General features: G+C 37.9%; 1 protein-coding gene across 1 annotated transcript; it reads right to left on the bottom strand.

Annotated features, from left to right (window-relative positions):
* Positions 1-294: 294 nt before the first annotated feature.
* OTUD4 (OTU deubiquitinase 4) lies at positions 295-11,098 on the bottom strand. Its single transcript, XM_074154571.1, has 7 exons — positions 10,934-11,098; positions 9,333-9,416; positions 6,340-6,390; positions 4,955-5,001; positions 1,791-1,863; positions 1,233-1,314; positions 295-443 (listed from the first exon to the last, which is right to left on the bottom strand). The coding sequence occupies exons 1-7, from the start codon at positions 11,096-11,098 to the stop codon at positions 295-297; spliced, it is 651 nt and encodes a 216-aa protein (XP_074010672.1).
* Between the last annotated feature and the right edge of the window lie 528 nt (positions 11,099-11,626).

Genomic DNA, 11,626 nt, shown 5'->3' with positions numbered 1-11,626 from the left:
CAGTTATCCCTGGGGATTCTGCTATTTTAAACAGGAAGAGGGACATGTTGCAGTGTCATTACATAAGGAGACTCAAAGCTAAACTGCAAGAAAAACAGAGGAACCAGAACCCTGTCCTTAAGTATATTACACATTTCATTCTTTCATAGATCTAACCTTACCTCTTTGTGTTTCTTTTCTTATTAATTTGTAAAGGTTTTCAACTCTGTTAGATTCTACTACCCACCAGAAATTCAGAAAACTCATTTAACACGTATTGTTCACAGGCATCTTGCGTTAACTTTTAAATCGCATTTACCTGTAGTTGTCATCTTCTGAATCTGAAGCAGATAATTCACTGCTACCATTACTTTCCTCTGTCACACCAACAGCACTAAGTTCTGCTATGATTTTCTTTACGTCTGTATCAAATACTTTCTCATACAGCAACTCATACAGCAGAGCTGGGGAAGAGGAGGAGAAAGTGGAAGAGCAAAAATCAATTACAAGGCCAACAGGATCTTATACCACCATTACAAATGCATTTCAAATGACTTCAATCAAAACAAGCAAGCGTTTTGATGTGTTAAATGAAACGGTGAGGGTATCAGAAGCAAAACCAGCTGCAGCTACTATGGCTTAACAGGTATGCATGGAACTACCCGAAATCAGGTCTCTTGAGAGGCAAACTTGGCTTTAGCCTTGTAACTCTGCAGATAGGCAGAGTTTTCATGAAGAATTAGAATCCTTGTAGGGATTGTCACAGTAACCCATCAAACCTAGGACCTTTGGGCATTTCTGCAATCTAGTAAAAAACCAATAATCCACGAAGACAGTTATTTTTTGCACATATAACCTCCATAATTTCTGTGACAAGTTACACATGCAAGGATAATTTTAACATAAGCAATTAGTTTGCTAACATAGTCTGAAATACAACATTCAAACCAGAATGCTGACCAAAGACAAGGCAACAGATTATAAATTAGTACAGCAACATTTTCTGTTTACATTAGACTCAAAGCGGCAGATTAGTCTTTTCCTCTTGGTATGTAATCTGCTTTGTCAAGAATCAGGACACAGTAAGTATTCATGCTCTTGCAAGATCATACAGTCATTGGCAATTCAAATGGAAAATTAAGCTACTAAAGAATGACTGTTAATGAACTTTCATATACAGCCTTTTCCCGAAACCTGAATTTTAAGATTTTTGGTAAAAATATGTGCTTTTAACTAAGCAACATAATACTTACACTGGCACAGAGCAGCCTTTTCCGAATAGTCTATGGGATAAACAATATCATAGTGGTTTCCATTTGAGAAGCACAACAATACCTATTAAAAAAACCACACAGATATTTCAGGTTTTGCAACTCACTTCATTTTTCATATGGGCACTACTTCTTAAATTCAATTTATTGTACCAATGCACTGTGTTATCCCTCAGGATCTCACAGTATCAATAAAACGATCAAAATGTTTAGTGGATGTCCTTTAAACCAAAAATAATTTGACCAGAAGTCAATAAGAATTTAAGAGGTAGCTATGTGAGTTAGTACTCGTAAACTGATTTTTACAGAATTTTAGATTACTAGGAAGATACACCACACCCCAAATACAGACCATGTATTTAAAAAGACAGTGCTACATGTATTAACAGAATAGCTGCCTTAAATACGTACAAAAGAAATAGTTAAAATTGAATTCTCAGAACATTTCATTGTGTTGAATACAAATCACATGAAACTACCTGCTGTTTATAAAATAGTCTAAATTCAGCCTTTCACAATAGCCATAAACTTTTTTTTTACCTTATCGGAAAAGCCATTTTCAGTTACATGTGAGGGAGAAGCATTTGGTTCCCGGTATATTATGAAATCTTTCCTGAGAAAAAAAAGTAGCAGTTATGAATTCATTCAAAAATTGGAATATTCAAGTCAAGTTCAAGGAACATATATAACCACAGAAAACACCTAGTGGAAAAGAATACTGAAGAAGATGAGTACGGCTACCACTGGTCAAAAAACAAGGCTTGCTTTTATGAAAGAATATACTAGAATAAGATGTGCTGGCACAACACACACAGAACCAAATAAAACAAATTTCCAGACACCGCTTTCTGTAGCTGTGTCTAGAAAGATGATGGCTCCCCAGTCCTGGAGAAATTCATTACACTTTGCCACTTGGAAACCCACCAGAACAAAGAGGAGGTTTTATGAACAGAGACAGGAAACAGTGATAGGTTTCCAGAAGGTGGGCAATGGCTTAACCTAAATCTGTACTAGCAGATTGATTACACGTGTGCAAGAGCCTTTGTGGGGACAGAGGCCAGCTAACAGAACAACTCACGTCTGTGCTCAGAAACTCCTTGCCTCCCAAACCAAGTTCTCACACTGAGAAGGATTCACACGTTTCTGCTCCCAAACGGTGGCCCAGCTGCCACAGTGTGCTAAGGAGAAGCATGCCAAAAGCACAACTGACCACCGGTGGGCATCACCTGAGGATCAGGTATTGTAACCAAGTCTCCAGCATCTCTGAAGATTATACCCTCCACATGTCTCAGTTTTTCCCCATGTGTAGCAAGAAGAATCTTTTCCTGCATTTTAAAATGGATAATACAGTGCAAAAAACCAGACATTCAGAAGGTTCAGTTTCCCCCTCTCTTTGGATAAAGACTCCAGCAAGTGTGGAGTCTAATACCATGTTGTGGTCGTTAGACTCAAATTGCTGGATTTAAAGCGGAAAAGAAACCTCTCTGTTGTCTCTTCAACTGTGAGAGTGGAAACAAACTTTTTGGGAAGCTTGAGCAGAAGCAGCAGACTGTGCCACTGCAGTGTTAGCAGATACTCGTTATCAAGCACATCGGTCTTAGGATAGTTTTTCAAAACAGTTTTAGAAAGTTTTTTTTAATCACTGCAAACTAAGTTTGGGCACCTCATTACATTTAAGAGGACTAAAAACACCATAAAGGAAGAGTTGAGCTACTACAGTTAAGCAAATTTAGAATTAACATTAATTGTTTTTTTAGTTTGTTAGATTAAAAAGCATATAAAGTTGAACTGGGTATAAAGTGACAAATATGGGAAAATCCACAACTGATACTGACATGACATGCTACATGCTACTTGGTTTTTTTTTTATTTTCTAAACACTGAAAAGACTATCAATCTTTGCTACTTTTCTGCTATAATCAATCTCTGTCTTGTTCTTAAATTTCATTAGTTTTTCCTCTTTCTTTTGCCCATAAACCTCCCTTTGAATTCTTTTCTCAGCAACCTATCAGTTCCTTCAATTTCGTCCTTGCTCACAAAAGAAAAAGCTTTATTAGCCTTGCAAAATGATTAAGTATATTCACAGGTGCAAGTTTTAGATTAAAAAAAAACCAACACAAAACCAAACAACTTTCTACAACAACTCAGAAAAAGCAATTCTGAGAGGAAAAGAATTTCATCAGAGCTGCACCCACTTCAGGCAGGCAATGAAAATTTACTAGATATCCAAATTATACTTGTGACAGATCTGAGGATTGAAAATGAAAACAAACCTATTCATATTGCATTTCTAGCCTATGCTTGAAGAGTCTGAAATTCACTTCTCCATTTGGCACAGAAGAAGAAATTCATACTACTGCTTCCCTTCAGTCTGCCAGCATCCAGAAAGGGAAGCAACTCCTTCCCCCTACCTCCATCACCATTCCTGCTTTCCCAGAGCTTCTAAATTGCCTTTTTAATAGAAGCCACTCTTCCCAAAACAAGTATGGCAGTAACAATTGGTGTGTGTTCAACTCTGTGGTGAAATACTACATATAGTTGCAACTCTGCCACAAACCTCCTCACACTTCCAATGGAAATTAAAAAAAAACAAATACTGTTGTCAACCAGGATTTGTCTCTGTATTCATTTATCAGCTATGATCCTGGCTACCAACGTATCGTGACTTCAAAATAAACTGCTTCTATTTCATAAGAGTACACTTCTCGTGGCTAGAAATACAACAAACCAAAGATCACAACCATCCAGTTCCAACTTAATCAAACATGCAATTTTCTTGACTTAAATCGAGTTGTGTCCCTCTACACCCCCGGCTCAATCTAACCACCGCACCTTCTCACTATGCCTTTTGAAATACCCAATTTTTTAACTGGTTTACAAACAGCAGAAAGAGAAGATGCTGTAACATTGCTCATTCCTTTGGGCAGTAATTAGAAAGCAGCTATAACTATTCAGCATATTGTTTCCTACTACTTTGTGAAGAAAGATTAATATATAGGATTATATTTAATAAAAGCTCATCAGCAAAAGCGTTCATCACCAAGAGGGGTGTCTATGTATGCACAAATACTGAAACATTTCTTAAGTATAGGTCAAGCTATGGCCATTGACAAACTCGTATTATTTCATCTGTACTGATAAGAGTGGAAAAAGGAAAATTTATACAGACAAGAGAATAAAGGCACAGCACTACACCAGGCTGCCTTATACCAGTCCCTACAACTTCACACCAGGGAAGGTGGGGAGGTGCGAAAATGGCTTTCTAAGCAGACAGCCTTCAATACTCATATCACTAAGCAACATCAGGGCATCTGTGCAGAGGTAGTAAGGAAATGGGTACAGCCCACAGCTTAGCAACAGGGTTAATATTAAAGCCTTGGTGACAAATAGGAAGAAAAACAACCTTAACAGAAAAATTAAGATAGGAAAATTAACAAAATACAAACTGTATGACTCTATTAGTTGTGCAGGGAAGATGCATGACACTACTACCAACCTGTATTCAAATCCCAGATTAAATGTCAGCTTCAAAGCTCACTTCTCTATTTTTATTTAATACCTTGACAGCTGCAATTTTCCAAGCATAATTATAATTTTCTGGAGAACTACAGTATAACATACAATTCCATCTTTGCTATTCCAACTGATTAGCTAACAAACACCTGAACCAATCTCAATAAAAACATATTTAACGGTTTTCTTACTTGTACATAAGAGAAAGGGCACTTATTTCTACTTGTCCAACCCATTCCTGTATTGAAAAAAACAAAAGAAAATTGAAGCTTAATCAAACACACAATTATTATACTTCCTCATGCATAGATCAAAATCATAAGAAATCATTGTCAAAAAAAGCAAAAAAAAAAAAAGTTATCACCACCGAGCCTGGAGTTCAGCCAGAACTGGGAAATGTCACTAACACCATGACCCAGACTCAAATCATAGAAAAGTAAGAGTTCTTCCTTCCATTACCAGCCTAACTTCTGTACTGTGCTCCAGTATGATGTGACCAGTTTTTCTTCCTTTTTTTTTTTGCCTTGTTGTTACTTCTTTTTTTCTTTTTTTTTAACAGTTTTTAAAATTCTCATGACAATTTTCAAATATAGAATAACTTAGTATTGATTTCTATGAACATGTAAAAAAGCTACTGTATATTTTATTTTTCAAAAAGATTTTAGTAGACATGTATGAAAAAGACATTTTCTAGACACACAGTGCAGTCTTTTAAACCATTCACGTTGGCGTAGTGCAGTGCAGAATAAGTTCTACTGTAAAATGGCATGATTTACCACTTAGCATAACATATAGCCTCAGGATTTGACTAACAAAAGCTTTGCAATTAAAAATCCTGGAATAAACAAAGCAAGGCAGAAGAATAGGCTAACACCCACTTTTTTCCTCCTTCCACCATTCATTTTGGAAGCTGAAATAAAGAACCATCTGGTTAGCCGTTCTAAGTAGGGATGCTGTAGGCATGGCGGGGTGGGGGGGAATAAATAAATAAAATCATGCTTCGATTTCTAGGAGGGGAAAGTTTAATAAAATTCATGGACAAACACTTAAAAAAATTAACAGATTTTCAATATTGTATTGTACAATAGTCCCCACTTCCCTCCCGCTCTCCCCCCAGCTCACATAAATTGGTAACTCCCTAATAAAAATACTAAAATTAAATTGGGAGGGGAAAGGGGGAAATAATAATAGTTTTGCTTCAAATCAGTCTCTTCATAAAAGCCTGTGGCTACTGTTCGTAATAACCCTTACATAAGTAACTGTTTTTATCACCTAAACTTTTAGACCTTTATCCAAGGCTGTCTTCAAGAAAAAGCTAGCCACACTATGTTTCTTGGCATTTGCAGAGGCTAGAAATGTTTGGATACAGTTTTCAGTACTAAAACGTTTAAATTAAGACACAAAACAATTCCCCAAATCATTTAACAATAGAAAGTACATGCATAAAAGTATATATTTCCGTAATTCAAAGACCTCTTAAGCTCAGTCAAAAACACTTGAGAGGAAAAAAGTTATCCAATTCCCCATCAACTTCAACAGAAGTACTGCTTTCTAATAAAAATAAAGTTTAACATACCTGTGGATTTTCCAAACATTTTAAATACTCTTCAAATGGCCCCTCTATGAACTGTATTTAAAATAAATAATAAAAAAAAAGAGTAATAATTAGTTACTTTTATTAGTGTACGATATGGAATCCCCAGTCTATGACCGACTGTACCAATAGGAATGTACCATTGGAGATTTAAGACTACCCTGCCCTCAAAGAGCTTACAATCTAAGTATAGAGCCCTGTAGAGATGAGGGAATAAATGGTCAAACACACAGCTCTGCATTCCAGAAAAAGACCCACACAATTATCACACAATCCAAAACCAAACAAAATAAAAGCCAAAAAGAAATCCAGCAGCCAAATGGGAAATCTGAAAGAAAGCAAAGGTGCTATCAAGTAGATATTTATGTGCAATTCACCCCTGGCATGTATGGCATCACTGGAGAGAGCATGTGTGGGCTTATTCAAGGACCACGTTAAAAGAAATAGGTAGCAATGGACAATTAGAAATGGGAGCCATATTTCTGTAGTACCCAATAGCAACAAGATACAGTATAGGCAAACCATAAAGCACTTTTTCCTCTTTTCTGTATCACTTCAAACTGCTTTTACTTTCAGTGAAAGGATGCAAACAGTCAGGCTACACTGCAAGTGCCAGGCTAAGAAAGTGATCCTTCAGCTGCACTCCTTAACACACAGGAAGAGGCCAAATTGACATTTGTTAAGGCCTGAGAAAGATGCTGCAGTAACTTAGACACCTTAAGTTCAAAGTGTTTCAGCCCTGCCGGCCAACAGAGAGGCTGTACTTAGAAAATGCTATTTAGACACAATCTGCTTGATTTAGTCAAAATAAAGACCCACAGAGGTTCAAACAAACAAGCGATTCCTATTATGAACTTAAGCTACAAGCAGGATGGCCTCTTTATCCACAGTGATTAAGAAACAAAGGAGTAAGGAAAACAGCAGAATTGTGAGATTAAAAGTTCTGCTTTAGCCATTTTGAACCTAGTTGAACAGTGTTGTTCAAAAAGTCTGGCCAAAATTTTTCATTTAGACAGAAACAATCAGGTATGAAGTTAAAAGGTGGATCACTAAAACATGATCACAGACAGCAGTTGTTTTGTGTGTCAAAATTAAATGATCTAAAGATAATGCACAGAGGAAGAAAGGAAGGGCACCAGAAACGTCTCATAGAAAACTAGAGTTAAAAAAAGAGAATCAATATAAGACAGCAGCAATCAAAGATAACACTCCAAGAAAGGTTGAGGATGAAAACAGAGATGGTGGTTACACGGTCACATTGGTTATAGACTTTGGTTATAGTATTATCAATGGAACAAGAGAGACAGAAATCCAAGCTGAAACGGTTACAATAGACAGAAGAGGAACTTCAATGAGTACCACCAGTACACGTCAAGAGAGCGTAACTACTAAGAAGGCAGATAGTAAATAGTTGAACTAAGAGATTAGTGAAAGACGCATTTGTTGTTTGTGGTGTTTGTTGGGCTTTTTTTAAGAGAGAGAAGTTAACAATGCTATATTCCAGAAGGACAGCACAAATTATAGGGGGAGCAAAGGAGATCAGCAGAGCTGAAGTGAGGTTCCTGAGGGAGTAGAAACACTGGGAAACGAGAACAGATATGAAACACCTCAACCTTGTACATGAAACACTTATTCTGAAAATTGACAAGGAACTTTTTTTAAAAGAGACTTTTCCAGAAGGCAGCAAAGATGGATAAGGAAAGTTCGTATCACTTGCATCAAGCCTGAGGAAAGAAAGAACAGTGAGACTGGGAGTTCAGAGGACAGAGACCAAGATAGTCAAACCAACTAGGGTTGACAAACACATTTAGACTCAAGAAGGGTCATGTTTTTTCCAAAAACTACACAATGCAACAAGAAAACAGAAGCAGAGAAGCAGATACTGGAATGAGTGGGGTAATCCTGGAAAGAAAGGGATTATAAAGTGAGCGCAGGGGAAGAACTGAGAAAGATCTTGTTGATAAATCCTCAGATAGACTGGAAACAAACAAACAGTCCTGACAAATGGAAATAGTCAAGTCAGAGCTGCGTTCTCCCAGAGAGATTCACAGTATTTTATGTCATTCATTTTTGACAACTTCCACTTTAACAGTGATTAGTCACATTTGAGCATAGGGCATTTTGTCAGAAATTAGAGCAAATGAACACACTCTTATTCCTGCTTTCCTTCTCTTTCTTATGCCAACATGCATCTAAAGCAGCCTTTTTATTTTGGGTCCAGGTAAATTTGGAACAGAGAGAGAGCGCTGAGTAATAAACCTCTAGTAATAAATGCTTACACATACTCCTGTTTTGGCTATCCTGGAAACTAGTTAAATGGTATACACACTAGAACACATACAAACACAAACAGAAGCACCATTATCAATTATCACTCCTTTAAAAGGAATCAAAAAAGGATTTTATATTAACACTGATGACACTTGCCAAATATAGAGAAATACCAAAATATTTTATGTCTGTGGTTGATGAAGGAGAACTTTGTTACAGATGTCTAGAGTGGCAATGCATAATAAATTGCAGACCCTGAAACGAATTTCACTGATCTCACCAGTCAAATCCCTCATATATTGTAAAAGCAATTAAATAGCACAATAAGAACATCTTATGACCTTAATGCTTATTTTAAAATAGGTATTATACTAAAATAGAATCCAGATTTTATTAGCTCCACTACAGACTATTAAAGTTCAAGAAAGTTTGTTTTGTTTTTTAAAGAGCATTAAAAACCCTCCCCACTCTTCTCACCCCACATCCCTCCAGTCCCAGCAGCATACAGGTCTTTCTTCAGACTTATGAAAATGAGTTACTACCACACACGTGCCAATTAACTTAAAAGTACATTCACTTTAAAAAGCGTTAACTAGTATATAGTTATAATTAATACTGTCAAAACCAGCAGAATATACTTTAGAAAAGTGGAAGGCATAAAGTAGCATTTTTTATATGCTCACAAAGAAAACAAAAATACTTACTGCTTCAAATTTCTCCCTATTTTTCCGAAGATAGTCTACACAAGCCATCCTAACATCAATATGCCGAGACTGAGAGTGTAACACCTACAAAGGGAGAAAGAGGAGAAAGTGACACTGGTTCTTAGGAGCTTTGATGATGGGTCATGAATAAATAGTGACTGCTATCCTAATACAGGCTTGGAAATACTCTAGTTTTATTTTTAAGAATATTTAAAATGCATATTCACTCAGTAACAGCATCTTTATGCAGAAGAAACCTCAATCACTTAGTCAAAAATTAAGCAACTGCAGAATTCTCAAATTTACTAAATTCAGATGTTCAATTTTATGATGACTTACTAAGCAAAAGGAGTAGCATTTTTCATCATTCTTTAACCAACTCCTCTGTAAAGGACTTAATTGAAGAAGTGAGTAACTGCTGGAGTGGATGAGGAAATCGATCATCAACATACACTCATTCAAATGAAATGTACCCAAATCTAGGAGAGCACAGGGTTACTTTCTCTTCACTTTAAGATGTGCAGGTCTGATGCCCAAATACTGACTTGGAAGCCAGGAATTTAGATCCCAATACGATACCTGCATTCTACCTCCTGTTCAAATCTCTACTGGAAAAATATTACTTTCATCATAGGTTCAGAGTTACCTCTAACATGACTTTGTCTCATCCTCACTACAGCATAGGGAAGTTCCAGTCAATTTAAATTGCAGCTTCTCTTGCAATCCTTACATGCTACCCTTAATTTAAAACACTTCCAATTTCAGATCAGTTCAGTTTTTCTGCATGAAGAGTACAGAGATTAGGCCAAATTCGCATATAAACACCTACTAACTCTGAATTAAAGACCTTCCCTTTAATAAAGTAAGAATGGGATGTTAAAAATTCAATTAATAGTTGGACAAAAGTTCTATATACACTGGAGCACAGGAGAAGCCCTCTCCATATATTAATTAAAATCACCAAAATATCGACGTATATTCATTGCTTGTTCCCTTAAAATAAAAAAACCACCAAAAAAAAAAGGCCCCACTTCAGATCAATAGTGTTTGCTTGCCTAAACCTATGAATTCAGTGGGGAAAGTAATTTTTTTAAAAAAAAAAAGTGAACTGTGTATAATTAGCACAGGAATCTGGGCTTCCACAATCAGAAGCAGCAGAGCTCCCACTGCTGTTTGTTTGTATTTAAGACAAGATGACGCTGTCACTTTTTTCCTTTAACAGCAACACTGATATGGGGGAGGGGAATTTAACAGGAAGAACTGAAAATAAATTACTCGCTTTCTCTAATTTTATAGTAAACTACTTAACAAAACTAAGAACAAGGCTTTTCAGCTCTTTCCACTAAATTCCGCTTCCTAAATAGTCTCGTACAATTGTATGCAAATGTTGAAATCTTACACTGAAAAAAACCCAAAAACTCTGAGGAGGCAGTGGAAGGTCAAAACAGGTAAAAATTTCTTGATGACAGAAGCCTGTAGACACAGCACACGACCGTGTAACCTTAATTTAGTGTTCAACCTGCACTTGCCTGCATTTATCACCCACTAATGAGATCCGCTTCCCATGCTTTCACGCAAAGTAGCTTCACGTAAGCGGTTACCTGCTCGGCCACAGCCCTGAACAGACAAGATCCATCCTTGGCAACTCTTTTCCTGTACAAGCCCTGAGATCGCAAGTAGCAGTCCATGGAAGCGTCCCCGGGGGCCTCCACGCCGCCGCCTTGATGACTCTGCTCCCCGCCGTCGGGTTTGCCCGCCGCCTCCATCTTTACCGCTCCACGCTGGGGAGAATGGCTGCACCTATCTCCTAGCCCCACATGGCGAGGTAAAGCCACCGAGCAGCTCCAGGGAAGAGCAGCGGGTCGGGGAGGCGAGGGCTGACCCCCCCAGCACTCCAGGTAGCAGCAGCGATAGGAAAAGCCGCCGGTCTCACGTTAGCAACTTGCATGTGGGAATCGCCGAGAGAAACGGCAAAGTTTTAACTCCGCAGCTGGGTTAAAAAAAAAAAACCAACACAAAAACCAAAAACCAACACCAACAAAAACCAAACAAACCACAAAACACGTCGCTTCTAAGGCTTCTCCGGAGGGGCCGGGGTCGGCAGCTCCCGGATCAGCGCCGCGGCGGGGTCCCGATCCGGCTTCTCCTTGGGGTGGGTGGCGATTCCCGGCGGGTTCCGCAGCCGGCCTGCCGGGCGGAAAACAAAAGAGAAAGGACATGTGCTACCGCCGCCGGCGAGAGGAGGGGGGAGAGAAAGGAAAGGAGGAGGGGAAAAAAAAAAAAAAAAAAAAAGG

Source organism: Numenius arquata, chromosome 10, assembly GCF_964106895.1.
Source record: "Numenius arquata chromosome 10, bNumArq3.hap1.1, whole genome shotgun sequence".
Taxonomy (NCBI): Eukaryota; Metazoa; Chordata; class Aves; order Charadriiformes; family Scolopacidae; genus Numenius; species Numenius arquata.
The sequence above is the reverse complement of the archived record's forward strand: the minus strand, read 5'-3'. Positions and strand labels throughout refer to the sequence as shown.

Coding starts and splice junctions, on each gene's coding strand:
- OTUD4 (XM_074154571.1), bottom strand. CDS start 11,098: ATGGAGGCGGCGGGCAAACCCGACGGCGGGGAGCAGAGTCATCAAGGC. Junction 9,417..10,933: donor TCAGGGCTGTGGCCGAGCAG/GTAACCGCTTAC, acceptor CTCCCTTTGTAG/GTGTTACACTCTCAGTCTCG. Junction 444..1,232: donor AAAGGCTGCTCTGTGCCAGT/GTAAGTATTATG, acceptor CCTCTTCCCCAG/CTCTGCTGTATGAGTTGCTG.